Here is a 17,752-nt window from a genome sequence, read left to right on the forward strand (position 1 = left end):
GAATCTGTTCAGCAGCCCTATAGCAAAACAAGATAGAGTACAATGAAAACAGCTAGTGATTGGGGGTGGGAGTGGGGAGGACAGGGACCTTCAGATATATGGTAACATCAAATCATGTCCCAAGAAAGAATATAGGATAGAAAAAAAGTAAATCACAGAGCACCGTCTAGGGAAGCTGGAGCTGGGCCTTAAAAGTGCCATACAGATGCTGCGACTCTCATTCAAAGATGCAGTGCTGTAACTGATCTCATTCCGTGCTGTTCTTAGGGCAGAAATTTTTAGGACTCATGCAGCTGGGTACTCTAGGCACTCCCTCCCCTTTTTCTTTTCTTGTTAAAAAATGTTACATCCAGATTAAGCCTCAACACAAAAATGAAATCAGGCCCATATGGACTTTGACCAACATATAAGCTGTTTCCTTTATAATTTATTCACAGTATCTCAACTCTCTATATGAAAATACACTCTTTATGGCCATTGCAACCCAGGAGTTCAATAATATTTTTCTAGTAAGTCAGTGATTGCACAATTTATCAAAGAATGATTACACTGAAATAAAAATAAAACAAAACACCAACCCCCTATATAGTCTTCCTTCCTCAAAGTAATTTTAAGAAAGCTGGTTATTAAACTGCTTCTTCTTGAAGAAGAGTTTTTGTAGCTAGGCACAAATTGCCAAACCATGTTTTTTTTTTTTTAAATGTTATTAGACTCTGAAGGATTCAGCAGGAGTGGGAAATTATATAAACAAATCACTTCATCAGATTTGGATAGATCACTTTTGTCTTACTTAAGAGACCAACATTAATTACCTTTAAGGTCTTTTACATGGACTATTTAAAATAAGTACAATTTATTTATTTATTTCAAATGAGGTGCTTCTTCCAAAGTATTAAATAATGTCTACAAATGCAAAACCATTTTTATAAATAGGTAATTAAAACAGATGACTAAAATTAAGTCAAGCTGCAAAACATTACCCAGAATGCACTGTGACTTTTTTTTTAATAAACATCTCAGGCAATTTTTTTCCATCCAAACCCCTAAGCACTTCAGGGGGGCAGAGGGGGAAGGAGAGGTAGAATGTTTCACAGGGTAAAAAATACACATATATAATGAAATAATGCCAAACCCCAAACTAACGTATTTACAGGATAGTCCCTTAAGCATAGTTTGTCATACTGCAATTACACCTTGCCTACTGCCAAGCCAAAGTGCTTACTCTTGCCACTAGAGGGAGAAGTGTCTCAACATAAAGCAATGGCAGATAGGGAATGGGTTTTCTTGAGCAATTATCAGAACAAAGCTCCCTTGGCTGTGTGTACCTTCTAATTACTCAATACAATTAAAATGACTAACCTAAAACAAATAGGAATAAACTCGCCTGCCTGATATCAGGGACTTCATTAAACCTTTTCCTTTCATCAATCAAATAAGGAAGAAGGGAATGTCATCCGATGCAAACATTACAGAGCTTTAAAAGGAAGTAAATTCTGTGTTTGCTTTTTCCTAGTGAAAAGTAGTAGCTTTCTTGAAAAAATAAATGCCGTGATATTTATCCATCTGGATGCAGCTTGAAAAGAAACTGTCCTCCAAAAAACAGAAATGCAGTATGTTTTCTCCCAGCTCACTAGCTTGTGAATGACTTCTTGTTGTTGCTGTTTTGTTAATACACACTATAATCTCATTTTCTGTGTCAGTGATGTCCCTTCTTCTCCTACTCAACCAACTGTATAAAGGAACTGTGTCCCTCAGAGTTCCATGCTTATATTGGCTGTTCCAACTTTCCAGTACCTCAAAGCTACTTTTTGCAGATCTACTGCAATTTGATGTTTGGACCAATATATGATTTTTTTTTTTGAGAAGAAATACAATAATCAAGAAAAAACATATCTCCTTTAAAAGGCTTATGGAGTATTTTTTATGAGGCCCAGTCATTAACAGAAGATGACAACAGAGTCATTTTTCTTTCAGCTGACAATTGTGACATTTTTCCAGCAGTGTGCAAGGTGTTGAAAACCTGGCAGCTGTTACCTCCTGGGATGAAGACACTTTTTTATCCTCCCTTGACAGTTTAACTCAGTGGGTCAGCACCTTTAAAGACTGCAAAGTATCCTTGAAGAGGATGGAAGCTTGAATTACTGCTCCCTCCCTAATCAATGTGAACCCTCACTGCAGGTGAAGTCTCCATCTATAGAGGTGCATGGGGGAGGAAAATGTAATGCCCTGAGCCAGATGGTTTTTATCTTGTTTTTAAAGAATAAAGGAACAAGCTAACAAGGGAGACAGCCACTTTGTTAGCTTCTTGGCCTCTCTCATGGTTTTGCATCCCCAGGGTTCCAGCTGCACAAGAGACAGAATACAGGCAAACGTAAACACGTAAAGAAATATAACTAGAGGGCTGGCATCATGCTGCTTTCAAAGAGTTGAGAGAGCTCTCCTCAATGCTTTATTTATCACTGCCCACGTTCTCAGGATGGTAAGTGGACACATGCACAAAGGGAATGGGGGAATGGGGGGAGGACTAGACAGCGGTCACAATTTACCCAATTACAGAGAAAGTCAGGGCTGACAGATCCTATTAGCACCAATGTGAGGCAAAGAAGAGTTGTATGTTATAATGCTACATTTTCAAAAAGTATGAGTACTTCTTGGTATCCTTCCAAGCCTTTGCTCCTGATACTGATCTGAATAAAACCTGTGAGGACAGCAGGGATGGTTTTCTTGGCTTCACATTTTAAGGGTAAAAGTAGAAATGAAACTGTGGCTACTAGGTATAACCTTTAAAATAAAAGTTCTCACATTATTTACTAAGTAGAAGCAGGAAGATTATTCTGACAACAAGAAAGTGGATTTTTCTTTACAAAGATGCACTGCATTACTCCCTCCGACTCTCCCATCTCCAGCTGTTGAGCAACAAACAGAAAAGCAGGTACTCAAAATGACATGGTGACAGAGAGTAGCATCTCCTAACTTCTCTGTTAGTATTTCTGGTTTTGATAATAATCTTGGTCAGGTTACAGAAGGAAATATTCCTTCCTCTTCCATTTTCTGAAAGTATTTCTGCAAAAGACTGGTTTTATTTCCTTCTTAAAATGTTTACGAATTCAACGATTGAAATCATATGGGCATTCTGATAATTAACATTTTTATCATCTTTGTTACTTATATGAAGACATCATATTATACATATATAATTGTAAACAGTAATATTTCCTATCACCCCTCCTTCCTTTTATTTTCTATTTTTGTGATAATACAGTCATGTTCTATCAGCAATGGCAAAATCCTATTCTATAAGAATAATGTGAAAAAAATGTAAACTATTACATTAAGACAATAATAAATTACTAGAACATAACTGAACTTTTTATACTCAAACATGAGAGACCCTGGCATACGATCAGAAATAACTGTTTAAGAATCTTGAGCTAAGGGACTGACCCAATCACTTGAATCTTACTCCATCAGCTGTAGTTTAAGGTACGCTTGACATCTTTCTGTCTTCAGACAGACAAGAAAACAAAATAGAAAATGGCACTTCACTACTCTCACATGCAACAGAGAAACAAGGGAGTTTGAACAACCTAGGCGTTATGTCCTATCTTAAAAACAAAACAAAACAAAACAAAACAAAAACTAGAGTGGGATAATCAAGTTCAGGGCAGTCCTGGACAGCTGCCCTGTGACCCGCTTCCATTGACCTCTGCTATTCATCACTCTTCCCTGAGATTGAGAGGGCAAGCTCCTAGGGAGTGACCACCACAATAGACAGACACAAGCCAACAGTAATCTGGTTCAAGCAAAAAACCAGATGGCACTGCAATAAATTTACAAATCTGCATTCATGGGGCTGTTAAAACACCCAGGAGCTGAAAGAGTCTGAGAGCCCCAGGAGGATCTCCCACTTCCCTGTTTCTAAAGGCCATTTCTCTTCCGAAGAACATTGAGTTCATGCTCTTCACAAAGAGAATGGAGATAAAACCCTTTACAAAAAAAGGCGGGGCTAAGCCTCATGACCTAATTAATCTCCAGAGCTTGGATCTCAACACCGAATGACAGATATTAGAAGAACCATTCTGGAGCACGAGGAGTGTGTGTGTCAGGGGTGGGGGGTGTGTTTAAAATTAAAGTGGAGGGGTTGAGGAGAACCTGCTACAATGGCAATGAAAAACAACATTAAATCTCTTTCAAATACTGCACACAACAGATATTGCAAATAGAAAATGATTCAATAATGCATGCATTTATTTTTAAAATGAATCAGATTAGTCCCATGTGTGACCTGCTGGTCCATCTGTATGTGCTGGACTTAATAGGCACAATTCTCTCTCTTGCTTCAGTTTGAAGTATGAGAGAGATAAATTTAGTTTAATTTTCAACAGATCAGCCTATCCATTTTCCAAATGGACCATCTGGATCAGCCTATTAAAATTAATTTATAACTTTGCAGAGTGAAAATTCGTTTGTTAGCTTAAATAAAGTTGCCAAAACTTTTTGTCGTGTCATTGTTTTCTGACAGTTGTTTCTCTGTAGTGGGCAGAGTATATCCACTTCCAAATCTATCTTACTCAATATTGTTCTGCTGATGTAGATTTACAGATTAGCTCTTTATCTCCTGATAGTTAAAGCCATCTCCGTTTCAGCATCAATCCCGGATGGATCATTCAGTTTGTTTACTTCTGATTTGTTTCTAACAAAGCTTCCTGAAGGGACTAAATTTACAACAATTCTTTTCATAAAAGGCGGGGAGGGGGTAGGGTGAAGGGGCAAGGAAGGGGGTGCCTTTTCAAATTTTTACATAAACTACATTTTTTAAATGCCCTTTCCTGGTTGCAATATTTTCCCTCTAAATTAACACTATATAAAAATTGGAGTAAGAGGTAAAAGCAGAAACTCTTTGGCCAACACTGAGACCCCAGCTTTGAATCACTGATTGATCAACACACCCCTTCTGCCTCCATTTTCTCCATCTATAAATTCTAAGCCACATCATATTTCGCAGTCTTATAGGGTCACTGTTCACAGTGTGCGCTCAACAATTAGAACTCTTCCCTCATCTACAATGAGCCCAAAAATGCAAGAAAATTAAAATTATTTTACTGCTGCTGGTGCTCCTGTTGATTTTATGCTAATAATGAATACATGTCACCCTTACTTCCTGACAACATTTAAGATCTCAATATTTTTTGCCAGTGAACAGGAAATATATTAGAGACTGCTACAGACAGGAAGAAAAACAAATTTTAAGCCATGATTTTGGACATTTTGATGCTTAAGAAGAGAGGATCACAAAATTGGACTTTCACAAGTTTTAGAGGTAGTGGCATGGTGTTGTGCAAAATCTTTCATTAATCATCAATAGTGGCCTTAGCTTCTTAAAAAGCAAAATGAAATACTGCTCAAAGGAACCATTTCATGATAGGGAGATCAGGTTTAATTGCCATTTTTAAAGGTATAAGAATCTTGACAGTCAATTCTGCCATGAGAAGGACCTTCAAGTTGTCTTTTGATTTTATATTCACTACACTTAATCAACTGACTGCCCTGTAAGTTGTACAGCTAGGGCGCTTTTTAAATGATTGGGAAAATAGTATTACCTGATTGAAATTTGTGGCTAAGGCCACTAACTTAGGAGTAGAGTAGTCTTAATTTACACTCTAGTGTCTAAAAAATGGCAAACTAAGGGTTTCCTGTCTTTTGTTGTTGGCAGCTTTTTATTTTAAGTAAGACTGAATTTCATACCTGTCTAAGTGAATTCTTCTCTGGTATTATCTTCCTAGGGGGTTCGCCATTATTACAGTCTTCTCTCTCTGAGGAATTCTGTGAAAGAAAGTAAGCTTTAATTCAGTTCTCATTATCTTCAATCTTACTCCGTGGGAGTAAATTGAATTACATTTCTAATTCTGTAAGCTAGAATACCATGTATATTTATGCATTTATTCATCTGAAGATTTATATACATACAGACATACAAATAGGTAGAATGAAACATATGCCCATGTATATAAATACGTGTATGCAGAGATCTTGGTGTAAAGTGTTTCATCCCTGTTATGTACTGCCCAGATCATACTCACTAGAAATTTGCTTTAGTGACCTTTGACACAGGTTGACACTAGATACAAGAAAGTTCCAGTAAAAGCTCAGTAGATCACACATACACAAAAAAACTGTTTCCCTCTCCACCTTGAAAAAGAAAGATGACTACCAAAATCTGAGGGCAGGATAGGCCAGAGTTGATGACTGCACAGCATAACAAATGAGGTAACTACTGATATACTGTTATCACACAGGAGCAAAGTCAAAATTAAGCCCATGAAATATTTAACCTTATCTTTTTCTAAATGTATAGATCAACATTTTTCTTTTCTGAAGTAAATGTCTTATAATAAAAATTAGGGCCCGGCGTGATAGCCCAGTGGCTGAAGTCTTCTCCTTCCATGCGCCAGGATCCCATATGGGCACTGGTTCATGTCCTGGCTGCTCCACTTCCCATCCAGCTCCCTGCTTGTGGCCTGGGAAAGCACTTGAGGATGGCCTAAAGCCTTGGGACCCTGCACCTGTGTGGGAGACCTGGAAGAGGCTCTAGGCTCCTGGCTTTGAATTGGCGCAGCTCCGCAAGTTGCTTTCACTTGGGGACTGAATCACTGGATGGAAGATGTTCCTCTCTATCTCTCCACCTCTCTGTATATCTGCCTTTTCAATAAAAATAAATCTTCAAAAAAAGAAAAAAATTTTTTTAAAATAAACAAAATTAAACTAGCATTAAATTACACCTTCATAATTTGCAAGTAATTATTCCCAAAGTCATGAAAAGTTCCACTCTTCTCTGTCAGATAACAGGTTTAATTCAATGCAAAGTTCTGCATTCCAAAATTAATTATGCTTTCAAATGTCAATATATAAGTTTAAAGCCCAATTACTTTTTGGTGGAAGTATGGTGTCCAGGCATTATAAATCACACTCATTCTACAAGTGCACAGACTGAAACAAAATTGCTGGTAAGATCCTCCATGCTGAATCTCTTAGTGGCAGTGACTGGAACCTAACAGTATGAGTAGTGAGTAGCAACTAGTCAACAGTTTTCTGCCTTCTGATTTCTATTTCACTTGATTTGAGACAAGAGCTAGTGAGCTAGCATCCACTCACTCTCCGAATGCCAACAGCCATGAGCTCTGGGCTGGAGCTGGGGGTTAGGAACTCAACTAGGCCTTTTCCATGTGGATGGCAGAAACCCACTCACTTGGGTCGTCACCTCTATTTCCCAAGGTCTGCCTTAGCAGCAAGATCCCAAGTAAGAACCTGGAGATGACAGGCACTCTGATGTTGGCATCCTAATCAGAATTTTAACCACAAGGACTAAATGCTCAGCCCAATTTTTTTTTTTTTAGATTTATTTATTTTTATTGGAAAGGCAGATTTACAAAGAGAAGGAGGCACAGAAACAAAGATCTTCCATCTGCTGGTTCACTCCCTACTTGGCCCCAATAACTGGAGCTGAACTGATCTGAAGCAAGGAACCAGGAGCCAGGAGCTTTTTCTGGGTCTCCCATGCAGCTGCAAGGTCCCAAGGCTTTGGACCAGACACTCCCAGGCCACAAGGCAGGAACTACCTGGGAACTGGTATGGGATCCTGGCACATGCAACGGGAGGTTTTTAGCCAATGAGTCTCACTCGGGGCCCTGCTCCCACCTAATTTCACCTGATTTTCCTAGGCAACTGAGTACTACGAGAGCATCTAAGAAACACAAAGGCAAAGTGAACTAATCACAATCTTGAGAACAGAACCCAGAGCCCCTTCAGCAATCTCTTCCTTTCTCCATCCCTTTAGGCCAAAGGATATACCATATAGGTGGCCTGAAAGAGTGTACTTCTTAAACCAGAATAAAAAACACACAACTGCTGACACAGATTTGGCGTGGTGTTTTTTAGTTTTAGGCAGAACTACCAATACTTTTAATCTGGACCATCCTTTATGAAAAATGGAAACAAAAAATTGAACTCCGTGGTTATATAAAACAAAGGTAGCCACATTAAGCAGTCCTACCAGGAGCAATAATTAAATAATAAAACCTATAATGGAGAGGCAAAAATGCCTTTAAGAGATGAATAGCTCTACAGTCTTGAGGTAGCTGGGAATTATAGAATAGTCATTTTCACCTAAGTGGTCATCAATGTTCTGTGAAACTCTCCTTGCACCACCTGAGAGAGCTCAGCAACAACCATTTGCCTTATCGTAAGAAATCCTGGGGCCCACATTGTAGGCAAAGTAGGTTAAGTTAACCACTGGCTGTTCTGCTTCTACAGTCCAGCCTCCTGCTAGTATAGTGGCTTGGGAAACGTGGTAGAAGACAACCTAAGTGCTGGAGCCCTGCCACCTACATGGAAGACCTGAAAAAACCTCCTTGCTCCTGGATTTAGCCTAACTAATCACCAGGGTTTAGCAGGGCTGGCAATTGTGGCCACCTAGGGAGTGAAACAACACATAGAATATCTTTCTGTCTTGGGCCAGCACAGTGGGCTAACAGGTAAAGTCCTTACCTTGTATGCACCAGGATCCCATATGGGTGCCAGTTCTTATCCCAGAGGCTCTACTTCCCATCCAGCTCCCTGCTTGTGGCCTGGGAAAGCTGTTGAGGATGACCCAAAGCCTTGGGACCCTGCACCCACATGGGAGATTCAAAAGAAGTTCCTAGCTCCTGGCTTCAGATTGGCTCAGCTCTGGCTGTTGTGGCCACTTGGGGAGCAAATCAGTGGACAGATCTTCCTCTTTCTCTCCTCTTCTCTGTTTATCAGACTTTCCAATAAGAATAATAAATCTCAAAAAAAAATCTATCTCTCCCTCTGAAATTTTCAAAATAAATAAATCTTTAAAAAAAAAAAGAAAAGAAAAAAGAAATTCTAACACTCTCTCAGTTTCCTTGCAATGTTCTACTATCAACTCTGTCCTCACTAAATACCAGTACTTTATCTGGCTCAAAATTTTGCCTTCTCCAGGGTGCCATATTAACAATATCATCGATTCCAAATCTATTCATGTTGCTGCATACATCAGTGTGACTGCCAACTAGTATTTCACTGCTGGATATACCACAGCTTATTGATCCTTTCAATTTTCTGATTTTGAACAGGTACATTCCAGTTATTTGAAGGAATTTGTTCTTAAAACATACACTGAAACATTTAGAAGTGACATTTGGAAATAACTTTCAAAGAATACATAAATAGATATATGTGAGCAGAAACACATTAACTTTTGGGCCAGCATTGTGGAACAGCAAGTTAAGCAGCTGTCAGCAATGTAGGCATCCAATAGTAGTACCAGTTCAAGTCCCAGCTGCTCCATTTTTGACCCAGCACTTTGGTAACACAATGGAAGGGGGCTCAATGACTTGGGCCCCTATCACTCATGCAGGAAAGCATTTTGGCTTCAGCCCAGCGCAGTTCTGGTCCTTGTGGTCATTTGGGGATGGAACATGCAAATGGAAAATCTCTTGTTCTCTGTCTTGTCTCACCCTCTGTGACAGAGCCTTTCAAATAACTTTTATTAAAAAACAATTTGGTGCATCTGTGTAAAGGGTGGAAGTAGATTGTTCAATTCTGCCACAAATCTGAAATTAGGCCCAATATAAAAACTAATATATCTCATGTATAATATGCAAATAAGTAAAGGGAAAAGACAGAGAAGTGAAAATTAGGGGAAAAGTATTTCAACAAAAATAATTAGAAATTATAGTCTACTGCTTAATCCTAAACCAGCCCTACACAAACCTAACTTGCTCATGATTCATTCCTAACACTTAGATGAAATGCTTCTTCTCAGTGAATAATTTGCAAAAAAATAGTCCCTGACAAACAGCATTTACAAATAGCCATGTTATATTAACATATTTCTAAAAATTATGGTAACTTATTACTTCTTATATCAACTCAGTTATTTCCTATTGCAGCACTTACTAACAGAGTCAAAAGAGAATGCAAGTTTTACTGAAAATTGAAGTGTTCACATTACCAAGCCTGGAGACATTCACAGGGGTCTGAGCGGGAAAAGTCAATAAAGGAAACACTGCTAAAACTCAGACATTAGACCTCAGGGATACATTCTGCTGCCAGATGTTAGTAACCCAGGGCAAATAAAAAGAAAGGATAATCACATCAAAAATGTGGGATCAAGATTAAAGGAAGAACCATCAAAAAAATGTATGTATTCAGGGGTGTATACTTGGACTAGCACTTAAAACCCAGTACCTGGGTTTGACTCCTTATTCCAGCTTCCTGATAAATGCAGACCCTGGGAGGCAGGGATAACAGCTCAAGTAACTATATTCCTATAGCCATCCACATAAGAAACGTCAGTTGCCTTCCAGACTTTAGCCTCAGCCCAAGTCCAGGAGTGAATGAGTGGAAAGGAGCACTGTCTTACAAATCAACAAATACTAGGGCAAGTGTTCTGGCACAGCAAGCTAAGCCTCTGCTGGCAAAGGGCACTGATTCAAGTTCCAGCTGCTCTATTTCTGATCCAACTCCCTGCTAATATATGGGAAAGCAGCCGAAAACAGCTCAAGTGCTTGGGCCCCTGCATCCATGTGGGAGACTCAAGAAATTTCAGGCTCCTGGCTTTGATGTGGTGAAGCCCTGGCTGATGCAGCCACTTGGTGAGTGAACCAGCAGATGGAAAATTTTGTCTCTCCTCGCCTCTCTGTAACTCTGCATTTCAAATAATAAAAAAAAAGGTAAATACAAAATATTTTAAAATCAATACATAGAAGGTTAAATTACAACAATTTTACCCATTTCCTTTCAATTTATCCCAGACTTTTGTATCCCACATCGTTCTAGTTCAGTTTACCTGACAACTATAAACACTGAATTATTCACTCTATTTAAGGCTCACATTATTTGAAAGGCAATGAGAGAACACGCATGTGTTCCCATCCACTGATCCACTCTCCAACATGCCCGGCAATTGCCAGGCTGAAAGCTGCAGCTGAGAACACAATCCAAGTCTCCCTTGTCAGTGGCAGAACCAAACTCTGAACCATCACCTGCTGCATTTGAGGGTCTGCCTAAGCTGGAAGCTACAATCAAGAGTCAGAGCTAGGAATCAGACCCGGATCCTCTGCTATAGAGCTCAGGCATCCTATTTGCCAAATGCCAAAGAAAAGCCAGGGCTGGGACAGGCTGAAGCCAAGGACCAGGGACTCAAACCACATCTGCTTTGTGTGGCAGTGGCCCAAGTACTTGAGCCACCAATGATCTTCAAACCTATGTACTTAAACAGGGGATCCCAGGGTCTCAAACATTAAAAAAAAAAAAAAATTATCTTTATTGCAAAGTTAGACATCCAGAAAGGAAGAGACAGAGAAGAAGATCTTCCATCTGATGATTCACCCCCCAAGCGACTGCAACAGCTGTAACTGAGCCAATCCAAAGCCAAGGAACCTGGAGCCTCTTCCAGGTCTCCCACATTACAGGGTCCCAAAGTTTTGGGTCATCCTCTACTGCTTTCCCAGGCCACAAGCAGGGAGCTGGATGGGAAGCAAGCCGCTGGGATTAGAACCGGCACCCATGTGGGATCCTGGTGCATTCAGGGCGAGGAACATGGCCACTAGACTATGGCACTGGGCCCTGGTCTCAAACATCTTAACTAACACTGGATAAAGCCTGTCCCAACGTGATAATTTAGAGCATAAGCTGGCAACTCTGATCAATGCCTAATTTTGCAAATAGAATTTGGCACATAGGCACACCTGTTGCTATACAGTCTGCCTGCTTTTTTACACTACAGTAGCAGAGGTGGGTAGTTACAGGAGAAATCTCACAACCCTCATCTGTGTACTACCTTCCCTTTAAAGAGGAATGAAAGACACAACTTTTCTGGGTAACCAAACCATTCCTAACTCCAGAATTTTGTTTCGCTTATAGTGCTCCAAACAAGAAGTAAAGAGACTTTAATGGTTATACACCATAGGGTCATAGCTGGGGCAAAAGTCTCCTCCACCTGGTAAGTGGCTTATTTACTGTTTTCAGTTATCTATTTGAACACACACTACTCCTGATAACATAGATAATTAAGAGTTAATTATATAACCAAATCAAAAGCTAATTTACACAGTGATGAAAAGTCAAGGCCCTCAATCACTTATGATAATCTTTGAATAAGCATTGTGCTCAAGGTTGGATGATGCAACAGGGGCTGAGCCTGTTTACAGAAATAATCAGCTTCCAACTAGCAAGAGCACTTTCCACCTACAACACATTCTTCATGAAGATAATTCAAAGGACTCTAATATACATAGTTATATTTATTTGCAAAGCATGCAATATGGGAAATTTAACCTCCCCTACCCCCACCCCAGCTGCCACAGAGACAGCAGCCACCACGCCTGCATATCTGCAACAGAGGGTTGTATGCAAATGCTCCAGCTTCCAGATCAAGTAATACGCTGAAGTACCGCTCCAAACCCAGTAACCTAAAAACTCCTTCCGCTATTACTGGCTGACTGATGGTGAGGCTATGGGCATGGAGCTTGTGGCCGACAGCAAAGTGTCAAGGTAGTCTTGAAGCAGAGAAGTAGCTACCTCCTGGGTGTGTACTACCCACAGTACCATCAAGCTCACAATTCACAAGAATAAATAACACCCTGCTCCGCATGTGGCTGACATTCACAGAGCTGGGGTCAGCTACTGCAGGCTGACGGCTGTGATGGGCAAGGGGAAGCACTTCCACCAATCACCCTCCAAGAGCTCCTGGGCTTCCTCACCCCTAAGAGCAAGCCAGACTTTGTCTTTAAGGGGAAAAAAAATTAAGGAATCCGCTCACTATCATGTAGAATGACAATCCAAATGAGGGGAAAAAAAAACAAGATCAATTTTCTAATAGCTATTTACAAACATCATACAGCAAGCTTCATTGCTAAGTTAATAATTGAATTAATACTTTTCTCATTAATGTATTATGTTACTTGAAACTAATTACAGACTCTATCATGATTTGCAATTTACAAAAATAGAAACAATTATTCTATAAGGTTAAAAGGTAATTTATCTACATATATAAAATCATTCAAACTCTTCAATCAAAAGGGACATAAAGAGCAATGTGTGTGTGTGTACTTAAACAAATTTTAATTAATCCTTCTATGATGCGGTGGGGGGAAATACAGGTCGTTTAAGTGTGGAAGCTGACTGAAAAATCCTATTCAGGGCCCAGTTCTGGGGCCCCACAAGATGATCCTCCCTGGTGTTTCCACGCATATCACTTCACTATCACGTTTACCGCATGTCATACTTGATTAAACTACAACCACACAGAAGCCTCTCTTATTTTGCTGAACAGAATCATGGGCTAAAACATTCAAGGAGAGCTGTCTTCTAGTAAAAGAGCAACACAAGCACTGTGCTTAGAACTAGAAAGAGTGGAAAGCCCTCTATGGGACAACCAGACAAAACTTCCATTAATACTGCTTTACTCCCAGTGACAGAAGTTAAAAAATCTGCCAAGTAGGTTTTTCCTCCTGCTGCACCGTCCGATGCTAATTATAAAGCACTGCAGATGCAGTCTTTCTCAAAATGCAAAGGGATTGTGTGTGTTTGCAAAGAACAACTATTTTTTATGCTTCCAAATTCTTAATCCTGTTTGGAGCTGTCAGTGGGGGTTAATGGAAGCCTTGGATAGGAGAATTCCAATCTGGTTGGCAGATGGATAGGTTGGTTATAGCTGCATAACTATGTCTTGCCTGCAGGCACAATTCAGAACACTGTTAAAGCAATATAAAGTCTCTGTCAAGCTGAACCATTTGGATCAGTAGCAAGGAGAAATAATAATAAAAAAGAAGTTCATTTCTGGGCCTTGTGCATTTATGCTAGTATGCAGAAACTGATTAATTGTCATAGTGTGCTGGTCCTCTATACCTCCGATATCTACTTCTGGAGTAGATTTTGCATGCTAATATAATCATTCTCCCTCTTGAGACATTAGCAAATAATCAAATGAAAAACAGGATCATAATTTACTGAGATTCGAGCAATTCTCTATGCAAATTTGACTTGTTATTGCTGCTGCCTCGTTAATCTGAATGCCTTTGACAAACTCCTTTGATTTATGAACTCGTGACAACTCCAATGTGTATATATTTTGCTAGATTGACATTATCATTAAGAGTGGGTGGACTGAGCGCACATGAATGGCTGATTTTATTCGCTGGTGTCTGCTGCTCAACAGCTGAGCATCTCCTCCTCACAAAGCCCCTGAGCGGCAGGCTCTTCCCATCTTCCCATCCATTCATCATCTCGATGTTAATTGGCCCAGGCTTTAAGCAAATTTTCAACACGATTTAAAGGCACGATGACACTGATTACTGACCCTCTGCCATACGGTGCCTATTGATTAACCTGACAGAGATGATGAGCTTGAGGGAAACTAGGTGTGTGGGGACCTCAGGGGGAAAAATATATTGTCTATGCAGACAAACACTTGTCATTACCTCACAAGCTAGAATTTGCACAGCACACATTCTTAAAACATAGTACTCTTTTTTAACACCTACAGCAAACACAGACAGTGCTTTCTGAGTTCAGCGATATTACAGATATGTCATGTCAAGGCACATGACACATTCAGTATTTAGAAGAACTCCCCAGATGGATGGCTGCCTTTCAACCTATTATGGGTGTGCTGGCTGATATATATATTTTGGGTTAAATCCAAAGACAGTACACTGGATGGCCTGTAAGTGTTCTATCAAAAGAGAATAAGTGTTCTATCACAAAAGAATAAGAGTGAGAAAATAAACTAGATTCTTGAAGCAAGACTAACGGAAAAAGAGAGGGATTAAACTTTAACTGCCATTCTTTCCTTGTCTTCTTCTGTTTGAGAGGAAGAAAACATCAAGCTGATCTTACAGATTTTTTTCGCTTTTTTTTTCATCTTGCTCTTGTTTCTAAATGGCAAACCATTCCTGGCATAGAAATTATCAACAACTGAATATTTTAAAACAAAACAAAGCAATATTTTAGTCTAATAAACATATCCCTTAAACTCAGTTGACCATTTGCAATAATTCCTGTACAAACTGCTAAATTTAGGGAAACTGCATGATGTCTAAAGATCTTAAATGCTTCAAAATTAGAAAACATGGAAGTTGGTAATTAATAGCTAAGCAAAAACATTAGTTACAAAATCTACTTTAAGATACTGCTAGGTCTGTAAATTTACATAAGCAAAGTCATACAGCACTCCCTCATAGTCCAGACAAAACCTATCTTTAGATAGGGACAGTTATTATTTAAAACAAAGCCAACACGATATCCTCCCTCTGGCCACACACATCACCTTGTTTACTTACGAGTCCTGGGGGACAGCCAACACACAATTTTATACACCGCGATTTTGGAGCAGCACTAACAGTTATTTCAAAGCTAAAATAATAGAAAACTGAACAACAGCCCAGCTGTGGTCCCTATTACAGTGACATGGGCTGTTAATGTAAGAGATCAAATGTTTTCCCAGTCAAACAGCATTGGTGCCTGTTTTACTGGAACATGTAGCTTACTCCCTAAAAGCCTGCCTCCTGTTCTTTCAAGATAAACAGGCTCAACTCAGCACTGAGATGCTCTGATAAGGACAGTAGACAGGAACCACACCAGGGCGTGACAAGGCAAGAAGGGCATGAATGAGCACTTGTTCTTGCTCTTAAGTCAAGGAAAAAAATTACAATATAACACTTTAAACATTTAACATTAAAAGTCTGGCTGTAAGAAAAATTCACAGCCACAAAACGGGACAAAACAAACAAGCAATCAAAAGCTCAAACAGTTATTTGTTTTGGGAAGATGAGATATTACATAGCTTTCAGCTTTGTGACTGCTTTCTTAATCAAAGGTTTAAACATCAACTTAGCAGTGACTATGAGTAAATAAAAGAGCTTGTAATTATGTTAATATGCTCCACATCGGAAGTAATAGATCCTTTAAACCCCAAAGGTTTTCTGGCTCAAAAGCTTTGACTTAAAAACAAACCCAAACCCTTCATACCTTACCCTTCTAAGCATGAACATACTTTGTTAACATTTCACTCTGCTCACCATGTCAATGTGGTTACCAAATCACATCTATTTAATAGATACATATTTTTATTTCATGCCAAATATATTTGCAAAGCAGGCACCTGAATAACCTGCCTCTGTACATTGTCTTTCTCTTGAGAATTAAAGACTACCATTCTTTGAGCAAAACATTAGTTTCACACGTTTACATTGTTTAAAATAAAACAATGCACAAAGTAGCTAAATAAGCATAGCCAAATGAATATGAATTAATCACAGGATTTACCATAGAAATAAATAAGGAGCCAAGTACACCTATCATGTGACTAAAATACACAAAAATACAAGCTAGCTTAATTGATTTCTTACCTTTATATCCAATAAATCTCAAAAGTTTTGTTTTCCCATGACTTTATGTTTAGGACAGATTCAGTCATCCTACGTTTCCTGGCTGCCATATTTAGACAATCACTTCATCCAGAGATCCTCCACATATAGTTTTGTGTAAACTAAGAAGCAAACATTTGTGATTCTACTAATAAGGACATCTGCTTATTTTTGTTAACTCAAAGATATCTGTATTATGTAGATATTTTTGACTTCTCAGAGCAGAGATGAGAACATAGAACCCTTAGGGTGTATCCTTTCTTTCTGCGGAACTGTTATTTCCATCATTCTGGGTTCTTTTATTTTTTTTTCCCTACTAAATGAATGAATTTCAGCTTTGGTGCTGCCATTCAACAATATCTTGAAAACAGTTTAAGATAATATCTCCAAATATCTGGTTTTGGGGAATGAAAATAAAACCACATCAAGTAAATATATTTTGAAAACCAGATTGGGTTAGGTTAAAAGTATATATTTCCTTATTTAACCAATCTTGCTTCCTCTTTATTATTAAAATATTACTCCAAAGGACTATCACCATCCGGTAGCCTTTCTCATTAATTACACAGCCTTAATGTCTTTTCAGGTATTTAAAATTACAAACACCATTCCTTTCATTGATTTTATAAATTTCTGGTTCCCAAAGCTGTAACATACAGTGAATAATACGTCTTAAAGGATATGTCATAGGAACAGGAACATTTAAAACAAATAATCATACTTTATATCACCTGCTTTCCTCTAAAATACTAATTATCTTATTTAGGATGCTTCACTTTAATCAGCAAGTTTTGCTTTTGCTGTAAATCCTGCTTTCTCATTTTTGTTAATCTCTAACGTTGAAAAATATTTTTGAAAACTAGAATAAGGGGAAACATTTTTTAACAACCAACAGCTAATGTAACTTCACACTGACTGCATCCTCATAGGTCTCTAAGTGCCCAGATGCTATGGTAGAACTGGCATACATTGAGAAGGCTTCTATTTCTGTGGGGTCAAAGGTTATACACACCAATCCATGTCTTCAATTTATCATTTGTTAATATTACCAAATAACAAGATGAAAACAAAATAAAAACAGATTAACTTGGAGTTTGACCAGGAGTACTTTATATTAAACAACCTTGTATATTTGTTATTTAAAATAATGCTCTATGAGTAACAGATTTTTTAAAATTTTAATTTTTCTTCAATAGGAATGATTTTTTCCTCTATAACAATGCAAATAACTTCTATTTAAGCAATATATTTGTGTCTTTAATACTAACAAAATTATTTCTTTTTAGTCTAAGGGTTTACATTATTGGAAAGCTAGA

General features: G+C 38.6%; 1 protein-coding gene across 7 annotated transcripts in view; it reads right to left on the minus strand.

Moving 5' to 3' along the window:
* Window positions 1-17,752, minus strand: part of BTRC (beta-transducin repeat containing E3 ubiquitin protein ligase) — a 150,990-nt gene that overhangs the window by 68,355 nt on the left and 64,883 nt on the right. For 3 of the 7 annotated variants that reach the window (XM_040992280.1, XM_040992278.1, XM_040992277.1), the window contains one exon: window positions 5,746-5,823. The exons of 1 other annotated variant lie outside the window; for it this stretch is intronic. In XM_040992280.1, the coding sequence (XP_040848214.1) occupies window positions 5,746-5,823 (78 nt within the window). Of the gene's footprint in view, window positions 1-5,745; window positions 5,824-15,337; window positions 15,556-17,752 lie in introns of those variants that run through there. 3 more of the 7 variants (XM_040992281.1, XM_040992284.1, XM_040992282.1) reach the window with 3 other exon arrangements.

Source organism: Ochotona curzoniae, unplaced genomic scaffold (genome assembly GCF_017591425.1).
Source record: "Ochotona curzoniae isolate NIBS_2020 unplaced genomic scaffold, NIBS_Ocur_1.0 contig_66, whole genome shotgun sequence".
Taxonomy (NCBI): Eukaryota; Metazoa; Chordata; class Mammalia; order Lagomorpha; family Ochotonidae; genus Ochotona; species Ochotona curzoniae.